The 16,415-nt window shown below is 37.4% G+C and overlaps 1 protein-coding gene across 1 annotated transcript in view; it reads right to left on the reverse strand.

Moving 5' to 3' along the window:
• Positions 1–16,415, reverse strand: part of WDR64 (WD repeat domain 64) — a 79,931-nt gene that overhangs the window by 61,406 nt on the left and 2,110 nt on the right. Inside the window, exons 2-5 of the mRNA XM_045536957.1 lie at positions 13,657–13,787; positions 6,239–6,341; positions 3,701–3,804; positions 848–877 (exon numbers count right to left, since the gene is read on the reverse strand). Coding sequence (XP_045392913.1) covers positions 848–877; positions 3,701–3,804; positions 6,239–6,341; positions 13,657–13,787 — 368 coding nt within the window. The remainder of the gene's footprint in view (positions 1–847; positions 878–3,700; positions 3,805–6,238; positions 6,342–13,656; positions 13,788–16,415) is intronic.

Below are 16,415 nucleotides of genomic sequence, written 5' to 3' on the forward strand. Positions count from 1 at the left end.
TTTTAGCTAGAAAAGATCTTAGTGAGTACCCGGTCAATGATAAGTTGAAGTCAATGAATTTGTCTTGTGTCTTGCCTAAAGACACCAAGCTAGCTTGCTAGGGTCTCACCCATTTGTGAATGCTATCTGCATTTCAGGCTTGTCCTTGAATCTTCTGTAAAACCTATTAGAAAATTCTAATAGGTTTTCTTCAGTTTAAGAAATGGAGGCTCTGAGGTTTAAAGAGAACCCAAACTCCTTTGCCAGGCAGCATGGCAGCCCGCTTTGCAGTTCAGTGCACTCAGTGCATGCAGGCAGGGTGAAAAAGGCAAGCATTTCCCCGTCTCATAAATCCATGGTGGGACTCTGCAGGCAAGTCGCTGTAGCTTTACAGCATCTGCTGCAAGGTTACTCTTCCCATTAGCAATGTAAGTTAAGTGAATTACAGAATGGCACTAGCATTTTTAATGCTGCTTTCAAGTTTAAAATAAAATGTTTTCAAATCATTCCTGTTGGTTACATCCTTGTTGTTCCCACAACTTAAGTTGTGCCCATTTTTTTTTTTACATTCCCCAATAGTGAATGCTTGGAAAACCTTAGGAGAAGCTTTTAAATTAAAGCTTCCAAGGAATAATCAGTTTCCAAGCAATTCTCTGCAGCCAATTTAACTCCAGAAAGCAAGACCTGGAATCCTCTTTGCTGTTGCTCAAGGCTTGGTTTTGATCCTCATCAACACACATAAATTTACAATCTATGAAACATGCTCAGAGCCTACTCAGGCACTTCATTGAGATTTTGATGAATTTTGGAGGAAACATCATCATAGCCCCAACTTTGATCTAATTAAGAATTTTTAACATGTACTTACTGTAATATTGGTGCTGGTCTGAACTTTCATCTATGAACAAAGGAAGAGAATAATGAAAGCTAGTTGGCACACAATTAGAGATGAGAATGCTGCCGCTAAAACAACACGGTGTCTCCTTGGTTTGATCTCTCTTGTCGTTCTACCCTCCATGTGTCTCCCTCCCCTGAAACATCTAGGTCTGTGGAATAATGCACACTGCTTTGGGCAAGGCTTGGATCTCTAGGACCCACCTTTAAGCCTGGTGACTGTGCTCCGAAGAGTCTTACACTTACTATTTTATTCCTTTGGTATGAAAACTACCTCACATTCTTTAGTTGTTCAGAGGAACATTTGATACCAAAAGTTGGGAATGCAAAACAATACTAACAGTGATGGCAAAACCACTTAAACAAATACTAAATAGATCAATGTGAATATAGAGTGAGGTAGAAAAAATAGCATTGTTTCATTAGAAAGTTCTCTCCAAGTTATTGAGACACGTAAAGAACATTCTATCCAGTGGGCCTCTTTCATTCAATAAGTTACCTATTGAATGAATATCATGCTCTAGGTACTATGCTAGTTGAGACTCATACATTTATCCCAGGCAGAGAATTAGTATCTATATGAGCAGCCTTTCACACCCTTGAGGCATGATAATTGCTCCCAAGACAAGGCAAGTAGTTGAAGCATTTCAGCGGCCTTGTTTCTCTTGCATGCTCAGATGGCCTTGGAGAGTATCTAGCAAAGAGCTGCCCAGAAGAAACAGATTATGTGAAATTCTAAAAAGTAGATCAGAAAGATCACTGTTAGTCATGGCTGCCTGCAGACTGTCTTTCATCTGAAAAGTTCAAAAAGGTTTTTCTCACCAGAGACTTATTTCTAGATGGGAAAAATAAAGCGCTGTAAGGAAATTATTGAGCGGCAGAACACAAGACCTGTGGTTTCCTCTTCTATTTCTCTACATCCATCTTTAGCAGAAGTCACCTGTTTAAACTCCTCTTACCTTCTTTTAAAGTTTCATAGTCCTTAGACATATTCTGAATTTTTAATATCTAGCTTTTGCAGGAATTTTTATTAATAACATTCCCAGTTGATATCACCAAGAAAATCCTTAACTGTATTTATTCTACTTCAGATAGAGCCTAAGTTATGGGTTAATCTGTTACATTTTGTGTTATTAGTGGCTACCTTTTAGTAAATTAGTCCTGTGACCTATACTTCTTCCAACCTACTTTTCCCACATAATGTGCCATCTTATTTGTAAGGCATGCAACAATAAAATGCTATTGATTCCTGATGTATCAAATCTTAAAATAATTAATATTTAACAATATTTTCTCTCCAATTGCATTATCTTATTAGAAACAGATATGAGTGTCTGTATGTTTGTGAGTATATATGCACGCACCTATAAGCTTTTGTGTGTGCACGTGTGTGAAGCATCTCTGCAAATATGAAAATGCAACCTCACCTATTTCACATAATCCTAAACTACTGCGTTATGCAGATCATTATTTTCCTCCACATTATTTTTTAGATACCATCTTCGTTCTGTTTTTGAGGAAATAAAAGTAAAACACTGAGAAGGGAAAAAATGCACGGTGAGAAAAAAAGATCGAGAAAGTTTTTATATTTAAATGAGGCAAATTCATATTTGTTTTCCCATCTGTTCATAATAGCAATTGCTCACATCTGTGAGAGCTTCCCATGATGTAAGCACTTTGTGAGCATTAACTCATTTAAATAGCACAACTACCTTCTACGATTCTGGACGAGGAGCCAAGGCATGGAGACATTACAGAACATGCACGGCTGAAAGTATGGGTGCTTGGCCAAATCCAGACTCCACACCCACACTTTGAGGGCCCCACTGCACCACCTAGGGGGCCCAGAGCCCTCTTCTCTGACAGAATCTGGCTACCTGTAACTTCAACTTCTGAAAGATTCCCTGAGCTGGAGATTACTGAAGAGATAAACAGTATTATGGAAATGTTAATCACGTGGTAATTATTTCAAATACATTTTACTCGTGTAAAGCTTGTCTCCAGTTGGAAATGGAACTAATAATTAGATTATTTTTATATTTAACACCAAACATTCACCTTTTATTTTCAAGGTGAAATATTATGTAGGGTATATCATCATATATTTTGTTGAAATCTCTTGTATTTTGAAAATAGAAGTCCAAAACTTATAAATTTAGAAAGAAATGACACTGATAATAGCAATGCCTTACATTTACATGGCATTTATTGTTCGTAAAGTGTTCCTACATTCATTATCTCATTTGACCTTCATTCACTACAATCCTCTGAGGGACAGAGGACTGGTTCTATTGTCCTCATTTTACAGATGTGAAAAAAGAGAGGTGAAAATATATAAATGGCTCATTAAGCTCCCGATTTAATGCCATAGCTACTTAAATAGAGGAGCTAGAATTTGAGCCTTTTATTTTTACTCTAAGTCCAAGGTTTTTGATGGGACCTTTTATTACTTGATAGGGTGATGATAAAATCACTTGGCTTGTGAGTGTTTCTGATTTTATCTGAGAAATTATCTAGGATCAACTTTTAATTATGTCAGTGCCACATGGTTTGATATAACACCATGAGGAACAATGCCAAATGCAGTCACCAATCTCAAAAATTGCCCCAAAGTCCCATCAGTCTCCTCATTGCTAAATATGTGGCTTTAGTTTTTGGAACAACTCTGAAATATGGTTTGTGGTTTCTGCTGTACCTGACACATATACAGAATGCATAGACACAACAAAAGAGAGAAAGGAAGGAAGGGAGGGAGAGGGGAGAAAGGGAGAGGAGGGGAGAGAGGGAGGGGAGGGGAGAGAGGGAGAAACCCAAGCTTTCATATTACCTGGCTATTAAAGACTGTTATTGATCCTCTCTGAGTAGCTGTTAATAGTAAATCCAATTGAGGAATCTTGACAATGCACTTAATTACATCTCGTCTTCTACTACCTGTCAGTGGCATAATATTCATTTCAACTTCCAGCAGTAAAGACCCTAAAACTCATTTGCTAGGTTTGTTTAAAAAAAAAAAAGAATAAAGAAAATAACCAACTTTTTGCTAGAAAGCCCCAAGTTACTTAAAAATTAAAGTAGACTAAAACCATAAAAACCAACAACCATAAAAACCAACAACCATTGCTTTTAATTATCCCTAGAGGTATTAATTTGAATATACAGAGCTTTCCAACTAAATGGGGTGCATGGATTCCCTGAGAAAATGTAACATATACACCCAAATGAAAATGTAAAGTATAGCTCAGATCATGTTTCTAGGAGGCCTCTCGTAGCTTTCTGTCTCACTCAGAAACCTGCAGCATGGCCCACAAGGCCCTATACCCGTGTGGCCACTCCTGCTGTTACCTCTCAACCTCATCTTCTAGCTCTCCCTCCCCCTGGCTGGAAAGGCAGGTTTGCTCTCTCTCACTTCCCTCAGGTCATTTTCAGTTCTCAGAGGGACTTCCCGGACCATCCTATTTAACACTAGGTTCCCATCCCCAAACCAACTGCTCCTTCCCACGTTCCTGCTTTATTTTTCTCCACAATCTGCTCATTTTATTTTATTTTTTCTGTAGCTCGTATTACTATCTGACATACTGTCCGTTTTACTTGTCCAATTTTTTTATGTTGTCTGTCTCTCCCCATTGGAACGTAAACTCCATGATGTCAGGAATCTGTGCCTGTTCACGGCTGTGTCTGCAGCACTTAGAAAGGTACCTGCCCCCCATCTATTTGTTGAGTGATAACTGAACTATAGAAGCCAACGGCCAGCTAGAAAGATGCTTTCAAAGTTCTAACTTACGGGGGCCAGCGACACTTCTCTCCTGCTCACTGGCCCCTCCTCAGCTCCACATTGTGGCAGCAGGGACAAACCTTTTGTGTCTGTTCTTTGAAGAATAAAAACATTTGTTCATCCTGTTCCCAAGGCCAGAGGCTAGGCTCCGCTGAGGCCTATGTGTGGGCTAAGGAAGTGTCAAGGATGAAGGTGGGCTTGGCTCACAAAGCACTGAAGTCTAGGTGTTTTTTTCAGGGACGCTAGATTCAACCTACACTACACATTTCTATCAGAATACGGGATGAAATGCGGGAGGACAACAGTAGGTTTGAGGGTTTGCCTTTTTTCTTCCTGAACTTCTCACACAGAGGAGGGAAGAAAGGGAAGAAAATCCCAAAGTGCCACCAGTGGGGAGGGATGGGAGTTCCCAGGTCCCAGGCTCAAATGTGAAAAATAACACACATAAAAGACTTCCTAAACTGAGGCAACACCCCTCCACAAATGGCCCAGACTCACAGTTTTAGAGGTGGAGGGTTAGACTTCATTAAGACAGTCAAGGGTGGATAAGTATGGGGAGGAGTACTATGTAGTGAAAACTTGAAAACTCAATTTTAAGAATATTTTAAAAGAAGCATGATTCCAGTTGGTACTGGAACATGCATTATTGAGATACCATTGTAGAAAGGTTTAACTGGAGGTCTGAGCCTTTTCAGGAAAATGTGATTTTTTTCTGTTCACATTCTCTATTTAGTGTCCTTCAGAGCAATGATAATATTTCAATTTCAGTTGTAGTACAGTTTGTTCTGATACTGCATATGAAACTGGCACTTCCCCCCCTTCCAATTATAAAATACTGAGCAACGAGTGATAGTTTGACCTCTTCTGCCCCCATTTGGATACCCTTGATTTCCTTCTCTGTCTGATTGCTCTGGCAAGGACTTCCAGCAATCCCACTACTGGGTATTTACCCAAAGGAAAAAAAGACATTCTATAATAAAGAATATCTGCACTAGAATGTTTATAGCAGCACAATTCACAATCGCAAAGATGTGGAAACAACCCAAGTGCCCATCAATACATGAGTGGATTAATAAAATGTGGTATATGTATACCATGGAGTACTACTCAGCCATAAAAAAACAATGGTGAACTAGCACCTCCTGTATTATCCTGGGTGGAGCTGGAGCCCATTCTTCAAAGTGAAGTATCACAAGAATGAAAAAAAAAGCACCACATGGACTCACCATCAAATGGGAACTAATCGATCAACACTTATGTGCACATATGGGCAGTAACATTCATCAGGTGTCGGGCAGGTAGGAAGGGGGAGGAAGGTGAATGGGTATATTCACACCTAATGGGTACAGTGCACACTTTCTGTGGGATGGGCACACTTGTAGCTCTGATTCAGGTGGTGCAAAGTCCATATATGTAACCAAAGTGTTTGTACCCCTGTAATATTCTGAAATAAAAAAATAAAAATAAAAAATAAAATATTGATCAAGTAAATAAAATAAAAAGGGATTCTATGGAAAATTATATTCCCAATATTTATTCTTGAGAAAAATATTAAAACCCGTACTAATTTGGAAGGGAAATTAAAAATGTCACCTGAAATTCCAACTCGCTGTTTTCTAGACACAAGGAAAACCAAATTTTCTTCATCCATCTGGGAAGCAAGGTAATCTTCTTCAGAGGTGAAGTATCCAAAGATCTAAAGTCCCAAACAACACATATAAAGGTAAACAATATCTCAGAATTGGCTGTAAAGTAACAGCTTTTGTGTCGGCTGAATTTGAAGTTTAATTTGGATTAACAGCCAACATCTTGCTTTATAAATATCAGGCAGTTTAATGTATTCAACAAACTGTATACTGACGCTGCATGATTTTTGAGCACTGATTTTTCTTTACAATAGAAGACGTGATATGCCAGGCTGGTGTCCTTGCTTAGACTGATCTCTTAGGAGCTGGCATTGATTTGGAAATCAAATCAGTCTTCATCATACCGGGCCCCAGCTAAGAACCTTGACACTGAATTTGGCCACTCACAAATGACTATCTTACCCATTTTCCATGAATCTTTCAGGGCGAGATTATTCATCCCTATTAGGGAGAGTTTCACAATTTAAGAGACTATACAGTTTCTTTATTTAACTGTTCCAAATCCTACTCTCTAGGCATTGCATGAGAATAAATTACCATGAGAGAATATCCCAAAGAAGGAAAGAACTCTTTATTTGTGAAGATATTGTCAAATTAGACAACTCTGAGAAATTCGGCAAGTAAGCTAGCTGTTCTTCAATTGTCTTATTAATAAACAGACATAAAACTCTTATAAATTAATGAGAGAATTAAAAAAAGAATGAACCATTTACAGATTTCTTTGTAATTAATAAAATTCTTATAATTAAATCCTTCCATAGTTGCTAATATATCGGTATTTCTCATGAAGTTGAATGAACAAAATGAACTGCAGAGTTCAGCTTCTGAAACATCGGTGTGCATACGAACCGCCCAGGAATCCCGTTAAAGCTCAGATCCTCCTGCTACACTTTAGGTCTGGGTGGGGGGTCTGAGAATCTGCATTTCTAACAAGCTACCCATGAGAGACCACACATTGAGTTTAAAGGAACTGGTGACAAACCCAATTCAAAATAAATAAAAAATCAGTTTCATGGAAGGGAGGAAAATAAATTATAAATTATATCTAGACCATGGCCACAAAATGAGAAAATTTGACTTCCTTTGTCAATTGGTCTTAATAGCATTTACTTATTTTGATGCTAGGTGGTGGCTTAGCATTAGATTTTCACATGTCCTTTCACCAGTTGCTTCACACGTCACCACTTCTTCCTTTACATACTCAACCACCTCAACAGTAGAATAAAAGGACAAACTTCTGAGTTTTGTTTTGTTTGTTTTGTTTGAATGAGGTTTAAATGACACGATGCATGTAAAGCATTTTGCACTGTGCCTGGCACACAGTAATTTTAAAAAACATTAGCTATTATTATCATTAGAAAGCATAGATTGAGAAGGACTCATGGGAGGGAGCGAAATATTTTATAAATTATATCCAGACCACAGCCACCAAATGAGAAAATTAGACTCTCTTTAGGATAGTACTTTAAAACCGTCAGGCCACTTGAGGATGGAACTGGTTTTTCTGATAAGAAAGGCTACTCAAGGGAGCCCTGTGATAAATTGATGGTGTAAGAAACTTTGCTAGGAAAGTTGTATGACTTCCACAGGCAATCAGAACTAAGAAGGAAATTCAGTCTCCTGTCCTTCTAACCCATCACTTCCCTACAGCTCCTGCTTCCTTCCTTACTCAGTTTTGAATCAGTGGTCTGTCACCTCAGTCATGCATTTCCCCAGTCCTCTATCCCGTCACACCACTGCATCAGCCAGGCAAGAAACTCCACCGCTGGGTGAATCCAACTGCTGCATTCCTTGCACCCACACTACTGTGGCTGATCAGCACAGAGACAATCTCCCAGCCCCGTGGATGGGGCCACTAACCATTCTTGAGCTCCAGCCTCCTGGGGCTTCAGTGTCACCCGGCCATCACCCATACTTCCTTAGGTCATCTCTTCCATTGTCCACGGAAACAATGTCAAGTGTCCAAGCTCATCCAACATCTGACTCCACTGCCTGGTCATTGTTAGCAGTTGACCTCACCTCCTCCTTCAGATGATAGTAGGAGCCACCAAACAGGAGCATCCTCAGCGTCTTGCCACCCTCCCTACACACCAACCTGGTTTTGGATTCATCCTTTCTTTTTTCACTCCCTTTTAAAGGAAGATACATTTCTCCTTTCCAATGCTTATCCTTCCATCTGTCCTTGGCATCCTAGTCCCTTTCATTTCTTCAGTTTGTCTCCTTTTTCTTTCCCCAGTATCTTTGACCTTATTCAGTTTTATTAATAGCACGTGGGTCCCAACATCTCCGCAACAACAATGGAGCTTCAGGTTCTCCTCATGCTCTCTTTTACCTGCCTCTTCTGTTTTTAAAGACTGGTGGGATTACTTTGGACCTTCCCAGATAATCCAGCATCATTTCCCCATACTAAGGTCAACTGATGAGTACCTTAATTCCACCTGCAAAGCCCCTTCACAGAAGTCCCTAGATTAGTGTTTGACTGAATAACCAGGGACGGGAATCTTGGGGGTAGCACCTTTAGAATTCTGCCTATCACACCCTCATTTTAGAAACATGACTCAGTACAATTTAAACTACTTGTGCAAAATAAATGAAAAGTGGAGGATCAATGTTAGCAGCCAATTTAACCTAAGATAACAGTGTGAAATAATAATGTGAAATGACAATGATAATGATGATTGTTTCTGTATTAATGAATTCCAGTGTTTCTCAGGGGTGGGAGAACTCAACACTATATGTGCTGTGATCTAATTTGAAATTATGTCTTATATGTCTATGATATCCATACTCAAGGAACAGTTTACAGACAGTCATTTAACTTGATTTTTAATCTCTGTGTAATTTTTGTGGGCATAATGATAATGTGTCTAAGTGTGTAAGAACATACATGATATGCGAAGAAACCCAGGAGCCATGTCGTATGAGAGATAGTAGTAAGTGCTTTAGGACTTGGACGTGGGTCCAGATCCTGGTTCTATTGTCTGCTAGTCACATGACCTCAAGCAAGTTCCTTACTTTCTCTATGTTTGAGTTTTCCCCAACTGTATTATAAAATAAGGATGATCAGTAATAACACCACCTTATGGCCTGTTGTCAGGAGTAAATGAGGAAGTGCATAATTAGATTACTTAGTAATTAGGAAGACTGGAAAGTATTTACATTGCACCAAGTGCCAGGTAGGAGCTCAATCAATGTCAACATTTGAATAATTATATTTCCTAATCTTTCCAGAGACAATACAGGAAACAGAATTCGCGTGTCCTCCTTGCTAGCTTAAAACCGTTCAGTAAACGCCTTTGCTACTGGGCCAGACAACGCATCTAGTTTATCATACACACATTTTATAGTCGCATCTATGTATAGATCGATGGCATTGTGTGGACATCTGCTCTTATGCATATGATAAATTTTGCTACTTTCACTTGTTAAGAACACAGTATTATAATGCTTATGAAAAATAACTTCCAAAGGATACTAAAAACATCAAATTACTAAAATTTTTTTATAGGCCATTTAAAGGACTTTAAGTAAAATTTATTGAGGAAAAATTTAAAGTATACCAGATAAACTCCATCAGAAGAAACAGCAAAAGTTTTACATTTGGAAAGGAAACGTTTCAAACAAGTAATGGTATTAAAGAGCAGAAAATACCCATTTTTCCCGTGACAGGCTGTGGCCACAAGGATCTCAAATTTCTCTTTCAACATTTTAAATTTCAGTCCAGTAATTGTATTTTTGACAAGATTTGAGTATTTTATGACTATTAGAGTATTCATATTATTTTAACTGTGCTATTTAAAAGGCTTTCTCCACGCTTTAAGTGATTCATTTTTAACTACATTTTCCCTCTGGTTACATAAGGAACATATGTTCATTGTAGAACATATAGAGAAAATAAAAAAGCAGATAGAAGAAAATAAAAACCTATATGCAACTTATTTTTTACCCCACCCTGGAACGTTCTTTTCACATTTTAGAAGTTAGCAGATATAATTTTAGAGTTATAATAATTCACTTTAAATTCACTTGTGAGGGGGAATATAATTATAGGCATCCATATGGTGTGGTATGCCTCTTCTTTGAATTAATTTGTAGTGTGCTCCTAAAAAACAATGTGTTTATGAGTGTTCCAATGGAAGCACAGATCAACATAGCATGGTAGGAAAAGTAAATAGTGTCTGCATCAGACTCTTCCACTAATTAACTTTATAAACTTAAGGCAATCATAGTTCTTTGGATATCTTTACATCTGATTTTTCTCATTATAAATTGAAGGGGCAGGCTTCCCTGATGTTTTAGTTGAGTTCTAAGATTTCATCATCCTATGAGTCTCAAATTCTCCAAGTGCCTTTGCATCTAAAAATTTAGAAAGTGCAACCTTTTGTGGCATTGCTACAACCAAGAGATTTATATTTGGAATCAGATTTGTATGACTGTGTCTGAGTTTAAAAGAATAAATGTAATTCTTATTATCTGAGAAGATTGATATTGGCTGATAAAACAAAAAACAAGTAATCTATACTGAATGAAGTTAGTCTTCCAGCACTGAATTTCCATTTTACAGATGATGGATCTGAAGTCCAGAAAGGTTAGGTCACACAGCTTAAAATAGAAATGCCTCTTTGGAGCATTGGCACAAATAGTTGGTGAGAATAATGACAGGACAATAAGAGAAAAACCTTCCTGCCCCATTTTCTCAAACCTCAAGTGACTCTTCATATACATACAGTGTGCCAGGGGCTGGTCGTGAGTTTTTCTATTAGACTTGTATATGACTTGTAAACTATCTTTACAAATTGAGCCTCTCAATTATTTTCCTGATCTTATTTTACTCTTTCATTAAAGGTTCATGGTCTTATACATTCCTTAATAGATTTATCCCTTGATATCTTCTCCCAGTTGTGGCTCTTTCGAATGGAATCTATTTTTTTCCCCATTAGTTTTGGTGGGAGAGAGTGGTGGTTATTGCTGATGTTTGTAGCAGTTATTGAATCTTGCATGTTTACCTTCTTTGAACTCTCTTCTTTGTTTTCATAGATTGCCATATGATTCTTTTGTATATTCTTAGAATACCAATGATGACAATTTTGTATTTTTTAATAATTAATTCCATATCAATTCTGTTTTTCTCTCTCTGGATTGCTTACAACCTCCAATAAAATATTGAAGGGTAGCGGTGGTGGTAAGAGGCATCCTTGTCTTGTTCGTTACTTTAATGGGAATGTGTCTAGTCGCTCACCATTAAATCTAAACCTTACTTAAATATGTTTCTGGTAAGTCTCTACGGTGGACACATTCTAAAGTGACCCTCTCTTCCCTCCCAAACACACAAGTCACACTTTTATATAATCTCTATTCCTTGAGTGTGGTGGAAACTTGTGACTTGCTTCTCACCAAGAGAGTATGGGAAATGCGATGGGCTGTTTCTCCCATGATTATGTTACATTGTATGAGCCTCCATCTTAGCAGACTATGGAGAGGAAGATTCTCCTACTGGCCTTGAAGAAGCAACGTTGTGACCTGCCTATGAAGAGGGCCACATGGCAGGGAACTGCACACAGCCTCTAGGATGAGAGGTCAGACTCCAGCCTCCAGTCAACAAGAAGCTGAGGCTCTCAGTCCTACAACAGCAAAGAAGTGAATTCTGCCAACAACCTGAATGAGCTTGGAAACTAATTCTTCCCTAGTGGGGCCTCCAGATGAGAACACAGCCTAGATTTCAGCCTTGTGAAACACTGACCAGATGACCCAGTTAAGCTGTTTACAGACACCTGATCCAAGGAAACTGTCAGATAATGTATGTTTCTTTAAGTTGTTAAGTTGTGGTAATTTCTTATAGTAACAATAGCAAAGTGATACAGTCAGTGCCCTTTATCACGGTAAGGTAATTTTCTATTATTCCTACTCTGCTAAGATTTCTTTTCCTTTTAAAGTTGGAATGGCTATTAAATTTTTATCAGAGATCTTTTTGATTTTTAATTTTACTTTATTTTAAGGTTAGAAGTCAGCAAACTTCTTTTGAAAAGGGCCAAGTAGTAAATATTTCAGGTTTGCAGGCCCTTTAGTCTCTGTCAGAAATACTCAATTCTGCTATTATAGTGCAGAAACAACCACAGCCAACATGTAAATGAATGTGCATTGCTGTGTTGCAGTAAACTGTTTACAAAATCAGGTGGCTGTCCAGATTGGGCCTATGGGCCTTAGCTTGCTGATCTCTGATTAAGATTATCATATTACTTTTTCTCCCCTAAATTATTAAATGAAATTTATTTCTGGCTTTTCTAATATTGAACCATCCTTAATTGTCTGCAGTAAATTCTACTTGGAAATGATTTTTTAATACACTGCTGGATTCAACTTGTTAAAATTTTATTTAGGAGTTTAGCATTTATATTCATAAGTAATATTGGCTTATAGTTCCCTGAGATTTCCTTTTTAAATTCAATGTTATTTTAGCTTCATAAAATGAGTTGGAAAGATTTTCAGCTTTTCCTAAATTGTAAAAAAAAATTATACAGCATGGGAACTATACATTCCTTAAAAACTTAGAAGCTTTTTTTGTTTGCAATTTTTTCCCAAATTAATTTATTAATTTTTTCTTTGGTTGGTTTTGGGGACTTTGGCTATCTTTTATCATAAGTTTCTAATTTTATTATATTGAAATTTATTGACATATTCTTTTTAACCTAACACAAGATCAATTTTGTGATGGCTCCATAAGTATTTGAGAGAGGTGTATTTTTCCTATGTCTTGGGTTCAAAGTTCTACTTTTATATGTATCTATCAGTTTATAAAATGTGATATTCAAATCCTTTAAATCCTTACTTTCTCTTTTGTCCACTATATATAGTGAATTTTGAAAGAGAACTAGATAATTTTTGAAATCATTTAATTATTCTATATACATATGTGTCATTTTTTAAAAGAATAAACACTGTGCTGATCAGAAAACAACTCAGGGAATATAAGAGATGGTCAATTCTTGCACCTTCCTTCTGTTATATTAAGAATTTAGATGCAGTGAAGATTTGTATACATTGACCCTATTGAAAAGAAATATTTCACTTAGAATGCAATGAGGCCATTAAAATCCTGGTGGTTGTTAATAGCACGAGTAGTTCTTCCAATTGTCAGCTTGATCTAAAAGTATTTAAGAGTTATTCATTAATAATGCAGTTAAACAGTTACCTGGTTTACCCACTTTCAATTGTGGGCAGTAGCTACGTCTTAATGGGTGTAGGCATTGAAACATGCCACATTCATATTGTGGATTTAATTCCTGTGGGAGTAACACTTTGTTTTAATTATTTACTCTGAACTGAGACATGATACCTGGATTTCCACTATAAACATGAAAAGACTACCTCACACCAGTCCATAGATGCATGGGGGTTGTTGCAGAGTTTCCTGTAAAAGCATTTCACATCTTGATTCTTCACTTCTGGACCAAAGAGTTCCTGTACTGATGCATAAAACTTGTCATAATCGATTGCCTCTGCATTGGAAAAAGTACAAGTATATTTTCATCAAATTTCAAGGACTATCTTTTGTATTGCAACTGCCTTTTTTTATTTCCTAACCTTCTGCATTCTTATTTCAACATATAAAAACCAGATTTATTTGCATTTGAAAGATCTTGTCTTTGGAAACATAACTAGGCCTTTGGCTAAAATATTACTAAATCAGAAGAAAATATTTAACTTTGGTGTTTTGTACCTTCTCCATAGCTTTTGTTTAAGCTATTTTAAGAGTTTTTTTTTCCCAGAAATACAAAGGTAAGAAAACAAATTACTTTTTCTTCCTATTGTGAAAAATTTCACCAATTGGAGTATCTACTAGATTTCATTTTGAGTGAAAGGTAGAAGTGCCCAAAAAGCAATTCTTTTTTTTTTTTTCTTTATAGAGACAGGGTCTTGCTATGTTGCCCTGGCTGGGTCTCGAACTCCCAGCCTCAAGCCATTATCTCACCTCAGCCCCACAAAGTGCTGGGATTACAGGTGTGAGCCACCAGGCCCGGCAACTGGACACATCTGTCATTGTTCCAACTAGGGTTGGGTGTGCTACTGGTATCTAGTGGGTAGAGGCGAGGGATGCTGCTGAACATCCTATAATGCACAGGACAGCCCCCACTACATCCCACCCCCTCCAATTTATATAGAGAAGAAAGAATTATTCAGCTTCAAATTCAATAGTACCAAGGCTAAGAAACTCCATTCTAGAATTCTGCTTTCAAAACTCAGAAAATGTTGATACTACAGTGGTTTCCCTTTATCTGTGATTTCACTTACCAATGTTTTGGGTACCCATGGTCAACTCTGGTCAGAAAACATTCACTGGAAAATTCCATAAATAAACAAATCTTAAGTTTTAAATTGCACCCTGTTCTGAATAGCATGATTAAATCACACACCATCGCACTCCATCCTGCCCGGGATGTAAATGCTCCCTTCGTCCAGCATATCCACACTGCACATGCTGCCCGCCTATTAGTCACTTAGTAGCTGTTTCAGTTATCAGATCAACTGTCGCAGCATTGTAGCGCTTGTGTTCAAGAAACTCTTATTTTACTTTATAAGACCCAAAACAGAAGAGTACTGATGTTGGCAATTTAGATATGCCAAAGAGTACCAGTGAGGTGCTTCTTTTGAGTGAAAAGATGAAAGTTCTCGACTTAATAAGGAAAGAAAAAAAATTAAATGTTGAGGTTGCTAAGATTTGTGGTAAGAACAAATCTTCTACCTGTGAAATTGTGAAAAAGCAAAAAGAAATTCGTGCTAGTTTTTGCTGTTGCATCTCAAATTGCAAAAGTTACGGCCACAGTGTATGATAAGTGATTAGTTAAGATGGAAAAGGCATTAAATTTGTGGGTAACATGAGCAGAAATGTGTTCCAATTGATGGCAATCGGGTTCAGTACTATCCGTGTTTTCAGGTATCCACTGAGGGTCTTGGAATTATTCCCCTTGGAGAAGGGGGGACTACTGTATTTATCCAAACAGGAGCAACTGAAAAAGAACTATGATTCTTAGGGAAAATAAAGCATTCCATTTTGGTCATATTAAGTTTGAAATTCCTATGAGACATCGAAATAGTTTTAAATTCTCACCAACTAATACAAGATATGTGGTTCATTGTAAATGTCACTAGATTAGGATAATGAGACTTTCTTATCCTAGGATGATTTTAATTCTACCAGATCATTGATGAGATTTAAGAGCAGTATTGCTTGTACAAATTCCTGAAGTCTACTTGATAGAATTTTTAAGGTATACCTTGTTTTGTTAAAAATATTCTCTCTAGTTCTTAGTTCCTTGCCTCTAGTGAGAGGTAGACCCTATTTTCCAATATTTATTAAGAAACATATATTTATGCCAGACAGTATTAGCAGCCTGCTAAAAGTTAAGATCATATCTCTCTTCTCCTCAATCCTTTAGACCATTCTGTCTGTCATAGAACATAATTTGTCTAGTGGTATTTAGTTTTTTATCAAATCTTAAAAACTACTGGGGAAGGAAATTTTCAGTGTAGCTTTGTGAGTGCAAGCTTCTTAATGAGAGCAAGGTTAATTTGCACATTTAGCACACATTTAAGGAGTACCTCCTGGACACAAGCCCCTGTGCCAGGCCTAGGTTTACAAAGCCTTCAAACCACTCACAGGTCTATGGTGGAGGGAAGGGGCAGGAATGCACACATATATATCAGTTCCAGCAGGTTAAATGCAGCAAGTAAATTCCCTGAGATGGCAATAAAGTGCATTAACAATAGCATTAACTGGCTGGGCACAGTGGCTCATGCCTGTAATCCTAGCACTTTGGGAGCCCGAGGCAGGAGGAATACTTATCTGAAATTCTTGGGACCAGAAGTGTTTCGTATATCCAAGTTTTTTGGATTTTGGAATATTTGCATATACTGTACATAATGAGATCTGTTGGGGAGGGGACCCAAGTCTAAAAAAGAAATTTATTTATTTATGTTTTATATATGCCTTATATATACCTGAATGTAATTTTATGCAATATTTCTAATACTTTTGTGCATGAAACAAAAGTTTGTGTGCATTAGACCATCAGAAAGCAAAGGTGTCACTATTTCATGTGATGCTTAAAAAGTTTTGGATTTGGGAG

The sequence above is a fragment of the Lemur catta genome, chromosome 25, assembly GCF_020740605.2.
Source record: "Lemur catta isolate mLemCat1 chromosome 25, mLemCat1.pri, whole genome shotgun sequence".
Lineage (NCBI taxonomy): Eukaryota > Metazoa > Chordata > Mammalia > Primates > Lemuridae > Lemur > Lemur catta.